The sequence below is a fragment of the Acinonyx jubatus genome, chromosome B1 (genome assembly GCF_027475565.1).
Source record: "Acinonyx jubatus isolate Ajub_Pintada_27869175 chromosome B1, VMU_Ajub_asm_v1.0, whole genome shotgun sequence".
NCBI lineage: Eukaryota > Metazoa > Chordata > Mammalia > Carnivora > Felidae > Acinonyx > Acinonyx jubatus.
The window spans coordinates 67,004,267-67,028,070 of NC_069382.1; the positions used below are offsets into that span (position 1 = coordinate 67,004,267).

The 23,804-nt window shown below is 35.3% G+C and overlaps 1 protein-coding gene across 15 annotated transcripts in view; it reads right to left on the reverse strand.

Annotated features, from left to right (window-relative positions):
* RAPGEF2 (Rap guanine nucleotide exchange factor 2) overlaps nucleotides 1-23,804 on the reverse strand; it is a 246,268-nt gene that overhangs the window by 19,433 nt on the left and 203,031 nt on the right. For all 15 annotated transcript variants that reach the window (XM_053216762.1, XM_053216760.1, XM_027068275.2 and 12 more), the window contains 9 exons: nucleotides 21,971-22,148; nucleotides 15,237-15,373; nucleotides 14,457-14,615; nucleotides 7,875-8,027; nucleotides 7,435-7,599; nucleotides 4,771-4,878; nucleotides 4,478-4,681; nucleotides 4,273-4,381; nucleotides 3,558-3,804 (listed from right to left, as the gene is read on the reverse strand). In XM_053216762.1, the coding sequence (XP_053072737.1) occupies nucleotides 3,558-3,804; nucleotides 4,273-4,381; nucleotides 4,478-4,681; nucleotides 4,771-4,878; nucleotides 7,435-7,599; nucleotides 7,875-8,027; nucleotides 14,457-14,615; nucleotides 15,237-15,373; nucleotides 21,971-22,148 (1,460 nt within the window). The remainder of the gene's footprint in view (nucleotides 1-3,557; nucleotides 3,805-4,272; nucleotides 4,382-4,477; nucleotides 4,682-4,770; nucleotides 4,879-7,434; nucleotides 7,600-7,874; nucleotides 8,028-14,456; nucleotides 14,616-15,236; nucleotides 15,374-21,970; nucleotides 22,149-23,804) is intronic.

Consider the following 23,804-nt stretch of genomic DNA (forward strand, 5'->3'; position numbering starts at 1 on the left):
CAGAGAAATAAATAAGATCACTATGGAGTCAAATGTAAAGAAACCCTGACACCGGGATTGTTTCTTAATTATACAAAGCATAAAAAAGCAGGGGTCCATGGTAATATTTCTTAGCATCAAAGAAGAGGCAAAGGAAATTAATGACTCATTTTTTATTTTTAGTTCTCTACTCAAAATTTCTAGTTAGACATTTAAATTCCCAGAGAAATACTCCTTATTACTGATAGCTACAAACTCATTTACCTTTATAAAACGTGTTACTGTGGACAATTCTTAAAAACATGATTTAATAACATTTAAATATTCCTAGACTTGAAGGGCACACTATTTCCAAAAAAGACTTTAAAATTAAAATAATAAACATGGACACATACAAAACAACTAGATCATCAGCAAATGGTTATAGTTCTAATTTCTAGAAATTAGAAATGAAGAGAAAGAAAACTCTTTGGTTGGGTGTCCAAGGTGACATAAATAAAATTAAGACATTTGGCATCAGTTAGGTTCTCAGACATTAGAGCCTGATCATAATACCTACTATCTTTAATGGCTATGATAATTAAAAAAAATATATAATAGCATTCTTTATTTTTGGGGGGAATGGAAATTATAAAGTTAAAGAAACAAGGATATGGTATTTATTTTAAAGTCGCCAAAAATTAAAGATGATTTTAGTGTAAATTCTTCCAAATTCATAGGTAAGTCCGTGACAAAATCCAATTTCCATTTAAACACATATAGGCATGCACATAAAGATGAGAAATATTAATGTTCTGTGAAACATTACAACTTTCACATTAGTCGAATTTCATTCCTCAACCACATAAAACCATCTTTACTGCCAAAAGTATCAGATTATAATCCATGACATAAGACAACTATTATGGGCTCGGGCCAAAGATATAGAGCCAACTGGGTCACGGTGGCCACAAATGGCTAAAAACACTAGAGCTGCCTTCTTAAGAAATGTTTCTCAGCAACATTTTAACACCTAAAATGAAGATCTAATAACTCTTGCCTATATATCTGTTATCCATAGACATGAGGATACTCTCTTGGATTGGAACTACTTTACAGTTAAGACTTAATTCAGAATAGTCCCTCTCTGAGCATATCTATTGTTTGACCTCTCCAACTCTTCTCATGGTTACTGAAACTGTTTTTTAGCCTTTGTTGATTTTATAGTCTATTGACTTATTCTCTCTTTTCTCAGTATTCATCACTCTTTCTCTACTTACCTGACAACCAGATCTGACTCCTATAATCCTCTTGCCTCACCCTTTTCTTGTCACCCTATTCACATCCCTCTCCCATACCTATCCTTGCCAGTTTGCCACCATCCAGCATCATAACTTCTGTAGTACTGACAGTGTTGGGGGTGGGGAGGGAGGGACACGGCATATCTAGAAAATCTGCCTGATTGGCTAGTTTAATGGCCTTGTTAAAAAAAAAAATCTTTGTAAAAATCTTTGATTTCTAGGAGAGCAAAATTTAAGTAGTAACTAGTATTAAGTCTATCATACCATATAATAGATCCTACAGTTTACTGAGCCTACTTTAAAAAATTTTTTTTAATGTTTATTTTTGAGAAAGAGGGAGAAAGAGACACAGCACAAGTGGGGGGAGGGGCAGAGAGAGAGGGAGATACAGAATCTGAAGCAGGCTCCAGGCTCGGAGCTGTCAGCCCAGAGCCTGACGCAGGGCTTGAACTTGTGAACCACGAGATCATGACCTGAGCCGAAGTCAGACACTTAACCAACTGAGCCACCCGGGTGCCCCAAGCCTGCTTTTAAATATAGTTTTTTCATTTCAGTTGCATTATATTCATGAAATATTTCAAATAATTTTTACAATAAAATACTTAAAATGAGACATACATTTCCTTTTAGGTTTACTTATTTCAAGAGAGACAGAGACAGTGCAAGAGGGAGAGGGGCAGAGACAGAGGGAGAGAGAGAGAATCCCAAGCAGGCTTCACTCTAGCTCGACTTGGGGCTTGAATTCACAAAACTGTGAGCTCATGACCTGAGCCAAAACCAAGAGTCAGACACCAGCTTACATTTTCTTAAATACAAATTAAGATGTTTCCTCAGTGTTTAAAAATCAACACATCTTATTATCTTCTTTTCCCTTCTCTAGCTTTTGAGTATCTTTTTAAATACATATAAAACAAAATTATACATAATATTCTCATACTGTGTTCCTTGCCAATGTCTTGTAGTGTGGATGGCTTATATCCCAGTTCTTCCATGTCACATTTCTATTAATACTTGCCAGGGTCATGCTGACTTTTATTTGACTTTTTTTTAAGGTTCATGGTCCAATATGACTGTCAGATTGTGTTGTTGTTGTTATTATGCTGCTAATAATTCTACATTTAAGTAATTCTTTTTGCCCATTTTATATTAAAATTTTTATCAAGAATGGCCATTTTAAAAATCAATTTCTATTTTCTGTAATGCTAACAGGACTAATCCATCATTTATTTAAAAATTACTCAATATAAACATGCTCTCAAGTCTATAAATAAATCATCATACTCATTGCTTATCCTTAGGACTCTATTGTAGAAGTCTTTTTAAACTGATACAAAACCACCAGTTATTATATTCAGTGGGGACAACACAAGTTTGACTCTCCCATCAATACTATATTTGGACCATATCTCTCCAATCTGTAGATAAAAATTTTTATCTGAAATGGAATTTAAGAAATGTTTGATGTAGTTCTGAATATCTACTGTTCCTCTAGAAGAGCCATTCAATTATCAAAGAAAGAAAATACCTACATGTTTTGCAACTTATCTATCATTGTAGCTTGAGGAATATGTAATAAATGCATTTGGTACATCAATGTTATTTAACATTAAAAAAAAACAACTTTGGCTAATGGTAATTGAATTTTATAAAAGATCTCTAGACTAAGAAGGAGCTAAAATGAAGAAATAACCAAGCAAACAGGCAAACAAGACTAAAAAAGTGTGACACCTATAACTTTGTCTAGTCTGAGCTCCTGGAATAAATAAGCAGCCAAGAAGAGATTCAACAATATACCTGACATTCTGACTGTCCAGGCAACTGGAAGGAAGGAAAGGAGTTCTGTGCTTGGTTGGTGATATCTTGGAAACAGTTAAATAAATGAAAACAGAGAGGAAAAAAGAAAATGGCAAGGATGAATAGTAGCAACCAAAAGAAGCAATGATTTGGTTGACAAAGGGCAGACAGTGATGGTAGACAAGATATCCAGAAACAAAGAAATGTAGCAAAAACAACTCCAAACCATGGGTGAAACATGAGCAAACACACATGCTTATTTTTTTTTTTTTAAGTACAAATGATTAAAAAAAAAAAAAAAAAGAGGAGATGCTAAACTATCTCTAATAAAGCTTGGGTTGCGCAAGTAAGTGGCAAACATATGAGATTAAAATCATTACTAATATTGCTTCTAAGACAGGTCAGCCATAAAACCTGAGAACATGCGTAAACATCAATTATATCACTACCTTTGCATATCATTTTAACACAATAAAATAACACACAGAAAATTCATACACTTACTTATATGGTTTCTGTGGCAAGATACTGATCCGAGTCTTGTCAAGTATCTTTTTTAGCTTGTTTCTTCCTCCAACGGTGTTAGCTTTACTTTTTTTATTTACTTTTTCAAGTCCTATCACCTGTTCTACATCTACAGCGAGATCTGGAATGGAGTAGCGGCTGGCCTTTTTGATGTCTCCAATTTTAGGAAGGTGAGGGGCACCATTTCTTTTCTCTTCTGACAATCTTGTTAGCAGTTCTTTAAATACTAAAATGGAAATAAACACCATAAAACACCCATTATAATAAATCCAAACAATTCAAAGGAAATTGTAGGACTCAGGAACAGGTGACAAGTGTATACTTCAACTATCAAAACTGTAATCCCATGGAAAAATACTACTCCAATGAATGACCACAAGAATCTTCTTTGTTGTGTTGCTCTGTCACTTCCATTCACACTAAGTTAAATACACTCTTTAAATCTTTAGGTATTTAAAAATAATAGGTATTTAAACATTTATCAATAAAAATAATCTTTATGGTCCTCAAGTTAGATTTTTAGATCTACATACATGCTTACGTAATTATCTGTATCTATGCATTTTACTGTAAATATTTTGATTCTTATATTTGAAATATTACTTATAAAAATGACTTTTTTCATGATGAAGACATAAACGTGGGGAAAAAGAAGACCAAAAGTAGACAGATTAAAGTATGCAAAAATACTTACCAAATAAATTGGTTTTCACAGTGATTGATAAATGTGTGTTATTTCTGAGAATTTCCATGGCTTTTGACAGCTGAATATTTTCAAAGTTTTGCCCATTTACTTCTAATATCTAAAAAATAAAATTATGAAATTCATTTCAGTATCCCAACTGATTGAAGAAAAAAGGCACCAATAATCACTCTTCAGTTTGGATTTAGAAATATACCTGATCCCCTCGTTTCAAGCCTGCTTCGGTTGCTTTGCTACCTGAATCTACACTGTCAACAAAGATTCCAAATCCCTTCTCTGAGCCACCAAGTAAGATAAAAGGCAAAGGAGCTTCTCGGGATGGTTTTGTTAATGTCATCAATCTTCTTTTTGCTTTAGCCGCACATGCAATATTTAACAGCCTTAGATGTCCGCCCATTTTCTATAAAAGTTCAGAAAGAGTGGTTTCAAAAATAGGCTGAGTTAAATGAACTTAAAATTGATGACTTTTTTTTTCATCAAAAATATTACCTCTCTTTCCAGGTTATTTTCAAATTCTTCTAGAAATCGAGTCATCGCAGGATCTCCTTCAAAGTCATTGAAGTGATTATTCACCCACAATAATACTACCCGTGTAACCTGAAAAATCAATGGTTTTAGCAGGTTTTCTTCTTTTTAGTGCTAAAAATCTGCAATTAAAGTCATTTCAAAAAAGATACTGAACAATTTACTTAATAACAATGGACAAAATAAACAACAAAAACCCTCACAGCAAGGATTTTATTCATAAGAAAATGACCTTCTGAAATTATGTATATTTATATTATGAGTATAGACTTTTTGTTGTTTTGCTAAGAAGGATTTTGAATCTGTGAAAGATAGTAATTAACTTCTTCTATCTTGTTTACTCTCAAAATATATTTGAAACAGGTCATAATAAAAACAAAGCTATAATAAAACCAAAATAAATTAATATAAGACAAAAGAAGACAGAAACTAAAAAATAACAGTAGAGGGCAGAAGAGACAAAAGGAATGAATAATATTAAGCCTAGAAAGATCTATAAGGGAAAAAGTTATAAAAAGGAAGGAGCTAGCTGGAAGTTATTGGGAATTACATCTTACTTGCTAACATTAAGATTCAGGAGGCTTTTAACACTGCCAATTCTTCAGGAAAAATGAGTAGACTTTTCTTAAACTGCACATGTGTTTTCACAGAGCCCTACACCTCCTTTATACAGACCAACACACACACACACACACACACACACACGCATGCACACACAGTTACAGACTATTTGTGATGTACCCAGCAAGAGGATTGTGACATTCATTAGACTATAAGTTCCATGTGCACAACTTTATCTGTTATGTTCTCAGGACATCCTTAAGACTTATTACAAGTCTTAGCATAAAGTGAATTCTCAACAAAATCTTACTAAATGGAGTATAACTGAAACTTTATAAAAGTACTTGTTTTATTTATGAGTTTTATTTTCTAAATTTTAAATAACATACATTTTCCACAGATTTTTTTTCAAACATCTTAACCTCTAATCAAACCATCTCCCCTTTTAATCAAAGTGAGAAAATTAAGCACATTATTCTAGCAGTAGAGAAACAAAGGTGATGGTATATAGTTAATTTTTAACTACAGTTAAATACTGTTTATAGTTAGTATACACTCAGGAGTCAAGCCTTGATATTTATATTAATTTTTGGTCATTTACGATCACTATAGTCCATTTTTCAAATTTTGGAAACCCTAATCACATCTCCCTTGAAACCATATCTAACACCAACCATTTAATAAAATTAAAATTCTGCAGCTGAGAAGCCAAGTTAAAAGTCTTAGTAGCCTATTACAGGTTAGAAAACTAAGATTCAGGGGCATCTGGATGGCTCAGTTGGTTAAGGATCCGACTTCGGCTCAGGTCATGATCTCATAGTTCGTGAGTTTGAGCCCCACGTTGGGCTCTCTGCTGTCAGTGCAAAGCCCACTTCAAATCCTGTCTCCCTCTCTTTGCCCCTCCCGTGCTTGCTCACTTGCTCTCAAAAATAAACATTAAAAGAAAAGAAAAGAGATTCATAAATCATAAATTGAATATTACCAACTTCCACCACCAACAAACAATTTTTAAAACGTATGATGTATTTTAATACATATTAAGTGTACTGAGCCAGGTACTACATAAAGAACTTCACTTCTATTATTCATGTTCACAATAACCCCTAAAAGATGTCGATTATTCATTTTACAAGTCAATAAATGACTGGCAGGAGGGTCAGATGACACCTAAGGTACATGGCAAAGGCAATACTCAAACCAAGTTTTGATGGCTAGAGAGCCTGGCTGAACAAGCCTAGGCTTGTGACTCTCAGAACATGAAATGAAAAGCATTGCTGTCCAAATGATTTCTCTAAGACCACAGAGCTAGCTAGGGGCAGGACCAGCAGTAGAGCTTGGGGGCTTTTCACTGTTGGTCTACTGTTCTGGATTTTCCTACCTGCCTTCCCATGTCTGCCTTATGTAAATCAGACTGTCACATGAGGAAAGGAGAAATGAGTATAGGCTATGATTAACTCTTACACCTCAAAAGGGTATGTAGTTTATCATCCAATCTGGCCTTGAAAGAGCTCTCAAGAGCCGCTAAAGAAGTCTGTTTAGAATTATATTACTGGGGCCTACAGACCAGCAACACGTACAATAAAATGCTGCTCTGGTGCCAATTTAAAAATTGTAACTTTCATCTGGAATACACTGACCATTTGCCCAACAGAGGATGCGGATTCCAATGGAACTCAGGTGTCTCACTTTTTTTTTTTTTTTTTTGCTTAAAAAGAGCATTCTCTTTTTCCATTAAGAATAACTTGAGGGGTGCCTGGGTGGCTCCGTCAGTGAAGTGTCTGACTTTTGATATTGGCTCAGGTTATGATCTCACAGTCGTGAGATGAAGCCCCAGGTCGGGCTCTGCGCTGAGCGTGGAGCCTGGTTGGGTCTGTTTCTCTGTCTCTGTCTCTCTCTCTCTCCCTGCCCCCCTCCCTCACGCATACTCTCTCAGTCTCTCTCTCTCAAAATAAACATTAAAAACTAATTTGAACATAACTGGTGTGACAAATATATATATTAAACTATCTTTAAGGTTATATCTGAACATTTCACATTTAAAAGCCAAACTACAATATATTTTCCAACCTTATCCCTGAGGCTCGGGTCATTAAACCACTCCAATAACTTTTTGCCCACTTCCATTGGGCTAGAAAGAAAAGTCCTGTAGGTCAACAGGAAGTCTTCTATGAATGTTGGATCCACCACTGAATGCTCTTCCACCAAATGCATCGTTAATCTTTCTGAGGTGCCCTGTAACAAAAGGTTTAATCACTATCTCGTACAAATAATATCTATATGGTACCATAATTCCACGTTTTCAACATAAGATGAACTGGGTAGTAATATATATAATAATTTATCAAACTGCTGTTCATCAGGAAGTATAAAGATCTTTTTAACAGCTGGTAACTTTTAAGAGAAATCATACGTAAAAATGGGGGGAGGGATCTTAAGTTCTCATAACTAATGGATACTACAAAAAAAAAAAAAATCCTTCCCACATGATGGAGGCAAGTTTATCTTACCTTAATGACGATGTGTCCCTTTCTTGTTCCGGTCCTATCAAGTTCTCGGTGTTCTTTTACCATAACAATTTCTCCTTCCTCCTCAACTTTTTGCATGTTCTTTTCTACTTGGTTGAGAATACGGCAGTAATCTTGCTGGGCTATGCAGACAAACTGGAACAAAATGTAAGTCACATGTTAATGATAAAGTGCTTGCAAGAGATCTAGCAGTACTAATAATTCAGTGTTTTAATTATTTAACACTGACATTTTTCCATGTCTTTCCCATACTCTCTAAATGAATGCAGTAATGAACCTTAATCTGACTTCTCTACTTTTTAATGTATTTCTTCTTTGGTCAAATCAAGTTTCATTTTTATCATATTTATATGTAGTTTATATTAAAAATCCTAACCATTTTAAAAATCAGAAGATAAAATTAAAAGAGTCCTTTTTCATGCCTCTTCTTTGAAGGTGGGATCTTAGGAGGATAAATATAAAAACATAATTACCACTTAGTAGGCTTTACAAGTTAGAAAAGATTTTAAAAGCAACAATTTTAAAATAAAAATGAAAAAAAAGATCAAAATTCAAAGATACCCATGGAATAGATATTGTACATTTGCTAATTATATTGATAAGAAATCAGTTTAGAAAGTTCGTTCAGAAAAGGTCCACAAAACAAGCCACCTCCTTGTTAAACTCAAGTCATATTCCTTGTAACTAGTATGAAGGGCAATCCTTGCTCTTAAACAAAAAGTTAAAAATAATATGCATGGCAAGCCATTACTCCTCTGTGACCCCAAATATAAAAAATATTAGGGCTTAGGGCAAACCACTAAATTACATTTCTTAGTAATTTAAAAAGAAAGTGAAAAATGAATTAAAGCACTTATTACACAAATTAACCAGAAGTCAGTGAGGAGGAGACACGAGTTAGAGTATTTACAGTTTTGACTTAATGTTCATGATAGTATATTTTTTTAAAAGATGGAAAACCAAATGTAATAATAATTATCATGAATATGACACCATCATCATCATTTTGTGGTGGCCTTATAGGAACTCTCCATTCACCTTCCTGGTCATCCCATAAAGAAGGTCCTACTGTTGGCCCCATTGTACAAACAAAGAAACAGCTGTACCAACAGCATGATGATTTGCCCAATGTTTCATGATTACATGCTTGCTAATTAAAAAAAAATTTTTTCATGCACATCAAAATCTGGGAATAAAATAGAGCAGTATGCTAATAATTATTATTTCTGAATAATGCAAATTACAAGTGACTCATTTTATTTAATAAATTTTCTATATTTTCCATACTTTCCATACAATCAGTAAAGTTTTTTAAAAGAATAGCAGCGCTTCATACCTGAGCAATAGCTTATTACAATATTGTTTCTTCCAGAGCTGGTTGATAAAATCTCATTAATTTTTCTATTGGAATCATAAAGTTAAAATTCAAAAGGCATAGGCTTTTCTTATAATTACATATAGTTAAAAAAATTTTTTTTAATTTAAAAACACAATCCATTTCTATAACACTGACCACAGGTGTATACACGTTTTGAAATCTGTGGTCCTTAGTTCCTTGTCTCAAAAATAGTTTATTTTTTTTCTTTTTACAGGGCACCAAAATTGCTCTGTCTCCAAATAATTTTAGGCGATCTTTCTTACACTTGTTTAGAGAACACAATTATATCATTTTCTCATTTATCTCCTAAAAAAGAAATACATTCCATAAGTTAAAAGGAGTAAGTAGATAGAGAAAAGAAAATGCTCTTAAGGGCACCTGGGTGGCTCAGTCAGTTAAGTGTCCAACTTGGGGTCAGGTCATGGTCACACAGTTCATTGGTTCAAGCCCGAAGTCAGGCTGTGTGCTGACAGCTCGGAGCCTGGAGCCTGCTTCAGATTCTGTGTCTCCCTCTCACTCTGCCCCTCCCCGACTTGTGCTCTCTCTCTCAAAAATAAATAATAAACATTAAAAAAGAAAGAAAATGGTTTTAGAAGAGAAATGTACTAAAATTAATCTTGACTGAAGGTTTAAGGAAATTAGAATAAGTTTGATTTGGAATTCTTAAAGCCTAGACTTTTTTTTAATGTTTTTTTTTGTTTGTTTGTTTGTCTGTTTTTGTGAGAGAGAGAGAGAGAGACAGAGTAGTGAGCAGGAGAAGGGCAGCAAGAGAGGGAGACACAGAATCTGAAGCAGGCTCCAGGCTTTGATATGTCAGCACAGAGCCCAACGGGGGGGCTTGAACCCATGAGCCATGATAACATGACCTGAGTCAAAGTCCAACCAATGCTTAACCCCCTGAGCCATCTAGGCACCCCCTTGAGAGATATTTTTGTCACTTCTGTACCAAACTGAAGTACCATCCAAAAAGAAAATAAAACCCAACTGAATTTCTAATATGGACATACATATCTAAAAAGAAATAAATAATAGGTAAAAACATTTATCTGTATTTTTATTAGCAGATTTATTTTTGCTTTAAGAAGTCTGAAGATATAATAAGAAATTCATACGCAAGACATAATTTTAATTGGTATGATGAAGCCAGCTGAAAAATTGTGAACTATGTACATAATTATTTTGATGAGGTTTTATACTTTTAAATAGCTGTAAGCATATGAAAGTAATGTAAACCTTGGCATTCTGATATAAAATAAAAATGCAAACAAGATTTGGCTTACAAAAGGCCAAAGGCAGCTTACATTGCAGGACTGTTTTTTGGGTACATGACATCACAACTGATATTTAGTAGAAAAATTGTAATAGACGATAAAAGGATGAAGTAAAATTAAACGTCAACCATAATACAGTATTGTCAACTTTCCCATGTAACTGCTTTCTCCAAAACTACTTAAATTCAGTGTCATTAGCTCCCATGGTCTCTGGAAAAGGGGAGTCTAACAGGTTTACCTTAAGAAGTTAGAGCTATTTAAACTGGCATTTTGTGGTCTGTAAGGGAAATTCATGCCTAATTGTTCCCAGGGTTCGTTTCCCATTGAGGGTGTAGGGTAAGGCTAAGCAATGCCTGATGTGTTACTGGCAGGCCTAAGACACAGGCGGTAGTGAAGAAAAAGGGGAGAAGGAAAAGAAGAGTGGGAGAGAAGAGCAGGAATGGAAAAGAGGGATAGAAGTGGGAAGGAGAAAAGAAGGAGGCACATATGGGAAACGGAAAACCATTACCAATTGCCTGGTACCATAGGGTGTCTATATCTAGCCCTGCCTTTGTCTTTCAAAGCGAACAGAGGAACAAGCACAAACAATGAAAGGAGAGAACTGAAAGAGGAACACACAAAGTAGGGATCCAAAGCAAAATAGAACTTTGAGCATATCATGGGATCCAAACAAACAGAAATAAATGTTAACTATAATCCACTCATTGTGGATCAGGTTTACTATGAGCTCAACTAAATATCACATTATTCAGTATTTACTTTTGGAACCCACTGGACTATAAGAAAATTAAGGCCAGTCCTAGGCGAAGTTGCCTCTTCTTGGTAAGGAGAACAGCATTTTTGTTCATCTCATTTAATAACTGTTAAATGCCTACAAGGTGCTCAGTAGAATGATATAAACTTATGGAGGCCATCTTATGGATGAATGAAAATATGATTCTCATTGTTTCCTTTACTTCCCCTAACAAGAGGATGATCTAACATTTGTAGATAACTTACTGACAGATATGACATTTTAACAGAAATACACTAAAATACTACACCAACACAAGCGTTACATTAAGTCTAACTTCATTCTCCAACCTTGTTCTCCTACTGAGGGAACGAATGTCAGGCCTCAGCAGATGAGTCAGTGCAGGTACAAGAGTGATTCTTGAAGCCCCTTATTTAAGATCTTCCTTTTACAGTGGCTTAGACTGGAGTGGAGAGAAGAGACTTTTCTCGGGTTTCTCACCAATTCCTCATCTAGTAGAGTAGACTTTCTTCCCTGACATCTTCTTTCTCTTCTTTTCCCAGAATTCCGAAATATTTTTTTTTAATTTTTTTTTTTTTTTTATGTTTATTTATTTTTGAGACAGAGGCAGAGCATGAACGGGGGAGGGGCAGAGAAAGAGGGAGACACAGAATCAGAAGCAGGCTCCAGGCTCTGAGCCATCAGCCCAGAGACCGACGTGGGGCTCGAACTCACGGACTGTGAGATTGTGACCTGAGCTGAAGTCGGACGCACAACCGACTGAGCCACCCAGGCGCCCCCCGAAATAAATATTTAATGTTACCTGGTACATCTGATATTACTTAAGTACTCTGTAATATTCAGTCATATAGCATTTTTAGCAATTATTCTGAAATATGTCTATGCCTGTAATATCATTTTAGTTCCATGATTACAAATTTCTAACAAAAGGGGCTGGTCAATTAAGAGGTATTAATGTAATCGATGAATTCTCAGAAATAAAATAACTTTTTAACTTGCCCTTTAAGGGTACAGACTGACTAAAATGCTCTAGTAAAGCCAATATGTACCAGGGAGGAACTGATAACAGATAATAGGATAGGGAAACCTTTAACAAATTCCTAGTTTGTTTTGGACCAAGTATGGCTTTATTATATTTTGTTGGAGTACAGTTCCAAAACTGAAACATCATCTATAATCTCTTTTACAAACACATTTCTAGGTCAAATAAAGACTCCGAGATTTACCTACCATTTTGTTTTCTTCTATTATGCCAAATAATTGAGACTTGACTATATTTAGAATGTTCTTCTGGCATTACTATTCAAAACAATGAATTCACAACCATTTATTTTTTCTCTACAGTGCTTACTGAAGGAATTATTTGGCAACATTACTTTTGGCAACATCATTCTCTAGGTAAGATAATTGTATTTGTAGGGGCGCCTGGGTGGCTTAGTCGGTTAAGCGTCTGACTTTGGCTCAGGTCATGATCTCCCGGCTCATGAGGTCAAGCCCTGTGTTGGGCTCTGTGCTGACAGCTCAGAGCCTGGAGCCTGCTTCAGATTCTGTGTCTCCCTCCCTCTCTGCCCCTCCCCCCACTTGTGTTCTGTCTCTCTCTCTCTCTCTCTCTCTCTCTCTCTCAAAAATAAATAAATATTAAAAAAAAATTTATTTATAGCCATGGTCATTTTCTCTTTTAGTAAGTAAAGTGCTTAAAATGAAAATTTAAAAGAGTATTATTTTACATTTATCAGACACTATAAAAATTCAATGATGTTCTTTTAGAACAAAGTATATTCAGATGTATTTCAGACTACAGACCATTAAATACAGTGGGCACTTACCATTAATTGGTCTAAGTCAAATCTTTTGGTTTATTTACATTAAAACATTTTATCTTTCAAAGACTTTTTTTCAGAAGAGAAGACATAAATTTTATACACTTGATAACACAAGTATCTTAAATTTATTTCTCAATAATACAGAGGTTATCAGCTATAATCAATCTAACTAAATTTCACATTTGGTCTCCACATTTTCTCTAGTCTTTTATTAAATGCTTTTATTTATTTATTGTTTAGTGTTTGTTTATTTTTGAGAGAGAAAGAGATACAGTGTGAGCAGAAGAGGGGCAGAGAGAGAGGGAGGCACAGAATCCACAGCAGGCTCCAGGCTCTGAGCTGTCAGCACAGAGCCCAATGCGGGGCTCGAACCCACAAACAGCAAGATCTTGACCTGAGCCAAAGTTGGACGCCCAACCAAATGAGCCACCCAGGCACACATAAATGCTTTTAAATAATGATTATTAACACAATATCAACACTAACATTTTTCTTTTGCTATCATGTATTTTCTTTTAATCAGTAATTACTTTTTTACCAAGAAGTCCTTCTACTGATTCATACTATGATTTTCAGGACTTTTATTGTTTTTAATTTTTTTAATGTTTATTTATTTTTGAGAGAGAGTGAGAGAGGGTGTGAGCGAGGAAGTGGCAGAAAGAGAGGGAGACACAGAATCCAAAGCAGTCTTCAGGTTCTGAGCTGTCAGCTCAGGGCCCAATGCGGGGCACGAACTCACGAGCCACAAGATCATGACTTGAGCTGAAGTTGGATGCTTAACCAACTGAGCCACCCAGCCGTTCCTGATTTTCATGACTTTTAAATCAATTCCTTATCTTGTATGTATTTAAATAAAAACACTGTATAACTATATCACATCATCTTTATTAATCTATTTCTTTTCATAATGGGTGTTTTACGTCTATATTTTTTGATGAACAGATTATCAAACTATTATTAATAGAAATTTTAAAATGCCATATTTACAGAACACTTTTTTAAATAAAACATATTTACAGAACACCTAGTTATGTGGAGTCCAAACAACTTTATTATTATTTTTTTAAGTATGCTTTATACCAAATGTGGGGCCTGAACTCATGACCCTGAGATCAAGAGTTGTATTCTCTACTGACCAAGCCAGCCAGGCGCCCTAAGTCCAAACAACTTTAAGGAAGATTTATTTTTAATTTCCTAGGCTGTGATAACATTCTACTTTAAAATCATATTTAAAATTCTAAAAGATGACCTATTTATGTAGGCAGAAAAATCTTACCCCAACTGCGTAGACGTGTTAAGCATAAAATATACATATACATTTTTAATGATATTTTATACCTGGCAGTCATCCACCTTTGTTCTCATTACTCCTTTCATGTATTCTTTGTCCATGGTAGGAGAGACACCAAAACTATTTCCCATACATAATATTTCTGCTTTTCCATCTGGATAAGTTACTTCCACAGAACCATTCAGAATCACTGACCAGGAATCCAGCTAATTCAAAAAAATGAAGACAAAGCAGAAAATTATGGTCATGCAGCTGTAAATGCTAGAATGGTCTCTACAAATGATTTAGCAGATTTTTCATTTTGAAGATGGAATAACTCAAGTGAAGTTAACTGTTTACTAAATCGAAAGAACAAGGAATAAAGCAATGCACAGCCATGGATCTATGTATTTCCTCATGCCCAGCTAGGGGTACATGTCATTGCACTCTTTTAATTTGACTTTGGGCATTCTTCTCTAAAATGACACAAGGAAAAAGAATTCTTCTGTTCCCCCAAACATATGTAAGCAATATAAAATGATCACCACTGCCTCAATAAGAATATCATTGTGTTCTGACAAAAGGCATACCATGAACATTTAAAGTTATAAAAATCTGAGAAGTTAATATATCAAAGTATTTCTATCAGTAGCATATGAAATATTATAAAAAATAAAAATATTAGATTTGAAATATTTTGACATAACAGTGTATCATAATTCTTAAATTATTCAAACTAATTGTTGCTCATTGTTTTTTAAGAGGAAAAAATAAGAATTGGTTTTTTGTTCACTTGCTGTACTAAGAGACCCTCAAACAGAAATTTCATGACAGAAATGTTCACTAACCTCTTCACCATCATTTAGCACTATGGTCCCAGCTCTTTCCACGACTGCAAACACCATAACAGCACAAAGTTCTCGTCTCACTGACATAGTCATATTGGCAAAAGCAGGCAATTGGTGCATAAATTCTAAGAGTTGTTCTAAAAGGCAAAAGGTGTTGTAAACATTAATCAGCAATTACTTATTTATTTATCTGTTTAGTTTATTTATTTGAGAGACAGAGTGAGAGAGAGCAAGGGAGGGGCAATGAGAGAGAGAGAGAGGGAGACAGATTCCCAAGCAGACTTCACACTGTCAGCACAGAGCCTGATGTGGGGCTCAAACTCACGAACCGTGAGATCATAACCTGAGTCGAAACCAAGAGTCGGATGCTCACCCAACTGAGCCACCCAGGTTCCCCACTACAACTTTTTTTTTTTAACCCAAGCATTCAAAAATAATGCTCTAGGGTTCTTTCTTTTTAAATGTCCTACAAAACTGCCCCCTGGAAAATACAATTACTTCAAATATTGTTAGTACAAAAGCTGAACTTCTTGCAGGTAAACGAAGAACTGTCACTATGGAAGTGGTGACATTTACTTATTGATTTAGGAATGCTGGTATACACTGTGATTCAAATTCTAATGGGAATGAAGAAATTAATAAACTTCAAATGGAAAATCTCTATTGAAAATCAGCTGTGATCTTATTAAGGCTAATTAAAGGGTGAAATGATAAGCTGAAATGAAATAGAGGTCTGAGAATTCTCCAAAAAAAAATCAATAGGTCTATTCTAGTGCCTTCTGGGCAGGTAGACACCCCAAACAGCAGAAATAACCACTTTCAATCTAAAGATAGCCCATGATTTAGAAACCAAGGGATATTTTCTATGGATTAAGACAAATTTATAAAAATTAATCAATTAAAAATTGTATTATGCCAAGTGAAATGAGTCAGAGAAAGACAAATATATGATTTCATTAAATATGTGGAATTTAAGAAACAAAACATATGAACACAGGGGAAGGGAAAGAAAAATAAAGATAAAAATGGAGACAGATGTAAACCATAAGAGACTCTTAAATATAGAGAACAAACTGAGGGTTGCTGGGGGGCTGGGGTTAAATGGGTAATGGGCATTAAGGAGGGCACTCGTTGGGATGAGCACTGGGTGTTATACGTAAGTGATGAAATCACTGGGTTCTACTGAATCCAACACCACACAGTATGTTAACTAACTTGAATTTAAATAAATAAAATTTAAAACGTTATATCACAAATACAAATGAAAATTGATATGTTACTTTTTTTTAATCCCACAGACTGGCCAAAACAGAGAAAAGTTTCAGTCTTCCTGTTGGCGACGCTGTGGAGAAAAAGCTTAAACTTTGATACAGTTGTAGCTGTTGACAAGATGGATGACTTCACAGTCTTTTCTAGTCCTGTGGTCTCTATTTTTAATTTTTTCTATTATTAGGTAGCTTTACTAATTACTAAGTTCTTTCCTTACTCCTCACTATGGCTCTATGAGGTGCATGTTTTCTTTCTCATTTCACAGGGAGAAAACAGGCTCAAAGTCATATAATTAGGAAGTGACAGTGATGATTCAGGACCGTCTGCCTCCAAACCTCCTGCTGGACATTATAGGTAATGATAAAAGAGCACAAGGTATATGTCAGACATCACTTGAATACTTATTAGTTATATTGCTTTGGGAAAGCTGATTAATTTACTTAAGGCATGTTTCCCTCATTTATGAAAGAACAATATAATACCTACCCTTTGTTGGACAGCTGTGACAAATACAATAGAGATAATAAAGTCCTTAGCACAGAGTAAATATTCAATAAATAAGAACAGCTATTATTGTCATTGTTATCATACTCATATCATTCAAATTTCTAAGTAAAAATTCTGCTATATTTTTCTTGTCCTCACGTAATGAAACTGTCCCTATGTACATTCCATCTATCTGTTAGGATTTAGTGACACATTTATGTTATTGGAGATACAGTAGTTTGTTCACTGCAAAAACAACACAGAATAGAATGATCTATTCTGTGAAAACATTACATTTATAGAAGGTCAGATGAAGTGTTTTTCTCGGGTCCAGATGGGTAATGTCTCTTCTGATTAGACCCTACGTCATCGCCCTGTAAAAGACTTTCATAACAGAGTGGCTTCGGAATCAGGAGAATAACACTGATAGGTGGTACCCAGGGACTCTGTCCAAGAAGACAGTGTTCTTCAACCTGACCCAGACTGATGTGCCAGGAAATCAATATACTGTTGCAACCAGCATTTTTTTTTTTTTTACAACCAGCATTTTAAAAACAAGAGAATCAAAGCACATAACTTACAGAATAAGTTCTGTTTAGTGAAACTTTTATTTCTGGAAGGAGTGGGTGTGTTTGGGTCATATAAATAAAATATATTTATTCCTTGGGACAGCAATAAACCAATTTTTGATATCACTGCAATTATCTATTATATATGGGAGGTAACAATCATTGTGTTACAAACACACTGACCTTTTGATCTGAAGCAAAAACACAAATGAAAAAGCTAGTATATCACTGTTAGTTCTGCAGTTATAAGCCTCTGTTTTCTTCAGCTATTACTGCCCTACCCCTCACCATAAGGTAATAAAATATTACCTATAGAACACACATTTTGCTTTCTTTCCCCTCCTCCCCCAATAATACTAAATTTCCTTGGACAAGTGAAGATTCATGGTCTTAAGAAGAATATGAGACCAGAAGTCAGAAATGTTTTAAATTCAACATAATATGACATAATAGACAATAAGTCAAATTACGACCACATATATGATTGAAGAATATAAGTATATGAAGTATAAAATATATTTACTAATACTTGCTATAATGATTTGAAGTGCCTTGCATAGACATTGTTCTTGCTTTTTGGAAGATTCCTGCTCCATTAATGGGTTATGAAATCAAGTTGTGATACAGGAGTAATGACTAAGATTTAAAAAAATATGACAGGATAGAAAATATTTATGTATCACATATAATATGGATAAATAATAAAGAAGACAGAAAAGATCTGATGATAGTAATGTACATAATGCTCTAGGCTCAGCTGAAAAACTAAAAATAAATAAATGCTTAACTAGATGGTATCTAAGAGTTAAGTCTCCCAAAGATTCAACAATAGTGTTGCTGGTTTTGTAGTAACCTGTATTTATTACACTGGATAATTAGTGCAATTAAAACAATAAAGAATTTCTATCACTAATCTTCACAAAATAAATATAAAACAGGAGCATTTGGCTATAGGGGCTCAACATAAACTCTGGTAATGCCACAGGGATCATACAGAGTTCAAGCAATTAGGGTTAGTCAAGAGTTCAGGGCCTGGAATGAGTAAAAGTTCCTAGAACATGGCAAGAAGAAGCCATGGACTGAAGAAGCAGGACTACTTTCTTCTATGTTGCTTGGAAGAATCTATTAGAATAATACATTAATTAATAATATTTTATTTTGTTAGGAAAGGAATATTTCTGTTTATGAAAAAAGACCTTTTTTCCTTAAAGTTTATTTTGAGGGACAGAGGGGCAAAGAGAGCATCCCAAGCAGACTCCCTGCTGACAGCACACGGATTGATCCCACAAACTCTGAGATCATGACCTGAGCCGAAATCAAGAGTAAGATGCTCAACTGACCGAGCCACCCAGGCGCCCTGAAAAAAGACATTTTTAAACACTTTTTTTCTAGTCAATGTGACACAAAGAAAGGCCAGATAATCAGCTTACAGACACCGCAAGCGATGTCAATATAAAAATTAGCTTATTTGCTTGGTTTAATTTTGTATAAAAACTGGTTACTATTAAAATGTTTTTGAAAAATCAGTGGAGTTTTGTTTTTGTTTTTGTTTTTTTGGTGCTATATTGAAGGGGAGAAAAAAGAACTCTTTGGAAGGGATCTTTGAAAAGTAGGTCTCTACCTTAATGTGTACAGGCCTCAAAAAAGAAATTAAATTCACAACCATTCGATAACTGAGTACCTACAGAATTATGAGCTAGAGAGCAAAAAGGAATAAAGTCCTTTCCTTCAAAGTATTGAAACAAAGGTACACACACCCAAGAATCTATGGGAACCCCAAAGCAAATTTTTTAATTCTTGCAGCTTTTAAAATATGCTAGCAATTTCATTTGATTCAACTTTGATTCTGCCCACCCCCCACCTCCCAACACACCATTCCTTCTCTATTTCATGGGGTTAGAGGAAGGTGGTTAGGAACAGAAGCATCCAGAGAGAGCATCATTTAGAAGTTTGTAGTTTTTATGAAAGGTATCTGTTGTAACTAAATACTGGCAGATCAGTTAGATTTAACAAGAGTAACAGCAAAAAAGCTAAAAGTGCTCACATGTGGTTTTGTCTTGAGGAGACAGAATATAAGCTCTTCCAAGATCTCTTGTAGAGCAAACAACACTCATAAGGCTTTATCTTTAATAATAATGGTTTATTATTTTAAATAAGAGTATATTTGATAGGAGCAAGCATCAGAATCGTCTCTGCTTGCAAGTGAATTGGTATTCAAGTAAATGTTATTCACTGGAGGTTATATCAACAAGCACATTTAAAAAAAAAGATAGCTTTGTATTCTTTTGAAGGAATCAGCATAGCATTTGCTTTCCAGAAATTCTGGAAAAGATACCTTCTCAGATATGAAGTGAAAATCTTAAATTTCCAGGAATGACATGCTGTATGATTTTAATAATTATTTTCTTCTATAACTGTACTAAAATGAACATATTCAAAAAAGAAGATACATTAACTTACAAAAGAATAATTTCCACACCTATCTGTTCATAAGCAATGTTCAATCTTATTTAAAAATTAAAAAAAAAAACAACCTATGAGCAAGGATTCTGGAGTAAGATGGCAAACTGAATACACTTCCAATTTCACTTTCTGTTTAAGGGCATTTTTAAAAAGAAGTCGACAAGGACAAAGAGAATGGGACAGTGTAATACAACTTTGGACACTGCAAATCAAATGAATGTGTATGTGGTATTAGACATAAGATAGTGAAACCCGGGGCGCCTGGGTGGCTCACTCGGTTTAGCGGCCGACTTCGGCTCAGGCCATGATCTCGCGGTCCGTGAGTTCGAGCCCGCATCGGGCTCTGTGCTGACAGCTCAGAGCCTGGAGCCTCTTTCAGACTCTGTGTCTCCCTCTCTCTGACCCTCCCCATTCATGCTCTGTCTCTCTCTGTCTCAAAAATAAATAAATGCTAAAAAAAAAAAAAAGTGAAACCCAATGTTTTCAGTGGGTAAAATAGAACCACTCTAATTTATGCTGCAGAACCCTCAAGAGACTTGCAAACTGCCAGCACCTTTGGAACGGGAGTGCAGGTGGTAGAGAAGGAAATGGGCTGGAGTCAGGGATGGGTATCTGTGAAGCCTTTAAGTCCTTACTCCAGCAAAAATTATCCAGAAAGGGTTAACACAGAACACATTTCTTCAATGGGGGCCACAGGCATAGGTGGCTCCCCTTTTCACTTCCTTCATGTCTGAGCCCTTTAAAAGGACATTACCAGCCATTTCCTCCTAAAATAGGCTCCATTCTGTTCATTCCTCAACCTCCATCACTCCCTAATCCCCACTTTATTCTTCAGACTGAAAGAGAGCAAGGATCTTACCTGCCTGTTCCCCTCTGAGTTGCCAGGACTTAAAAAAAGGTTCAGTACATAGAAGGTGCTCAATCACATTAGCTGCATGAATGAATGGTTACCAACATGGTATATTCATCTATAAATACTTACCAATCCTATAAATTTTAAATTTGTATTTTAAATATCTAATACAAGTTGTTGGTTTTTCATCCTTAATTTTCTAGCGTATGTAAAAGATTTTCTTCATCATGTTTGTTTCCTTCACAACACATGCAACCAGCCACTTATAACTATGCCCATACTGTCCTATATCTAATCCCAATAGAGCAAGTTCCTTGAGTTTGTCTGCAAATATATATCAGCCAAAAAGAGTTGGGAGAGTGGTAGGACAGATTATCTGGGCTCAGGCAAGGGTGCTTACAGATTCCAGACCTGTGGTGGACACAAGGCGCTCTACAGAAGTTGCCCTGACTCCTAGCATTCGAAGGAAGAAGCCTGAGTGCAGAAGGCGTACCTGAACACTAAACCATTATTACACAGTCATCTCTTATTCTGATGGGAAAGTGGGTAATGGAAACTTCAAGGATGGGGAAAACAGATACAAAGCCACTTGGATTTCTAACCTTAGGATGCACTTAAAGAAAGTCTAAACCCCCCGCAGCTCATATACTACTAAGTTTTCCACTCAGTCCCATCTTCAGATGGAACCAGAGTAAAAGCAAAGTCATCTACATGGCAATTTTACCAGTTGTCATTGACTGGTATTTACATAGGGAAAACGTGAGCATTATAGGAATAGGGCTCACAAGAAAAATAATAGGAATAACACTATATGGAAGACTACTTTTTTCTTTTTTTTGTCACAAAGTAAGCTGAGAAGGGGCTCATGTGGTAGAGTTTTATAAGAAGTTTTATCATTTGTAGACTTCAGAACATAATGATTGAATAAAATTGATTCTTTAAACTTTTTTTCAACAAATGCTACTGCTTATGCAAGGGAAAATTATAAATTAATGACTTTTTAAAGCCTACTATTCTTGGGCTCTATTTTATCAGTCCATTTTACCCTAAATATTTTAAATTGCTCTTAAATTCATTTTCTTATCCAAACTTACCAATGTCATCATCTGTCCTGTCAATTGGATCCTTCTCTAGGCAGTCTCTCACAATGTCCCTGCTCATCAGAGGATCTGATGCCCTCTCAATGTCTTCTTCATCATCATCGTCCTCAGAATCCACTGCTGTTTCTGGCAACCCACTCAGGTCCATATCACCAGCCTCGCTTTCTGTGGCCTTAAAAGAGACCAAAATAATTTTTTTTATTTTTTATTTTTTTTAACATTTATTTATTTTTGACACAGAGAGAGACAGAGCATGAACAGGGGAGGGTCAGAGAGAGGGAGACACAGAATTGAAACAGGCTCCAGGCTCTGAGCTGTCAGTACAGAGCCCGACGCGGGGCTCGAACTCACAGACCGCGAGATCATGACCTGAGCCGAAGTCAGCCGCTTAACCGACTGAGCCACCCAGGCGCCCCAAGACCAAAATAATTTTTAAAAATTATTTTAAGCAAGTCTTTTTGTACCCAAAAGAAATAAGAGCAAGTCTAGTTTGAAATATTAAAATTTTAGTATATTGATTTGTCTGTTAACTAAGCATGTATTCAATATCAACAAATATTTATGCACTAGGCACTATGTAAGAAGAATCACTTATAGAAAACAGGAGTGATTTAATCTCCTATTAAACTTTTAGTTGGGATTAATGATCTTATCTCAAAAATTCCGATTTCTTATCTGAGCTGTCATATGCTCCTGAAACAGTAGAATAAAGAAGAAAAAGACAGTGTTTGTTTTCACTCCATTTTTCAAAGAGAATGGCTTAAGCTAAGAGCCTAAGGGTAATAACTGATTCTGAGCAGTTCCTTCTCCAAAAGAACAGGTGTGGATTTATTAATGCCAAGAAGACTCAACAACTTCTTTCCTATTAGGTGGTCTTTATGGAAAAGTGAAGCATAAATCAAAGATAACTTTATAAGTATGTGAACAAAACATTAACATTTACTTTGATTATACCAATGTCCACTCTCCAATTATAAATCACCAAAAAATATTAAAAGACCATATGCCTACAGGTAACACATTCTTCATTCCTCAACAAGGTGACCTTATCACCAATCAAATTTCAAGTAATCAAGTACTTAAATGTTAGTCATTAGAGTCACGAACTTCAAAATGATCTTTTCTCCTGGGCTGTCTCAAGGCTAGGACAGCTATCCTATTCAGGTCATTCTATAGCCTGCTGTGATTATCATCTCCACAATATATATGAATGTTATCATATCAACCTTACTTGACATTATACCCAAAATTTACTAACTGCTTAAGCTATGAAGTCTTGAACATCACGTTTTGCCAGATAAAATATTAAACTCTTAAAAAGTCTGTTATAAAACCATGAACTTCCTAGAAAACATGTATTATAAAGTTCACTAACTTCAAATAACTTGTAGTTCACGTGGTTTTCAAAGACATTAAAGGCCGTCTTATTTTTAAGAATAGGCAAAAACATTTATTAAAAGTGAAAGATAAAAATATAAACTGCTGAACTTCCTCCTCCTACTCCTCCTCATCCAACACCCAATATTTACAATGTGCCAGGAACTGCTCTGTTTTATATGTATTAACTCATTTAATCTTCAAAACTATCCTATGAAGTGTTATTACTGACTTTTATTATTCTTCAAACATTCTCGTAAACGGAAATTATTGCAGAATCAAGATTAGAACCCTGGGGGGGGCACCTGGGTGGCTCAGTCAGTTAAGTGTCTGACTTCGGCTCAGGGCGTGATCTCATGGTTCGTGAGCTGGAGCCCTGCATCTGGCTCTGCGCTGACAGGCAGAGCCCACTTTGTATCCTCCGTCTCCCTCTCCCTGCCCCTCCCCTGCT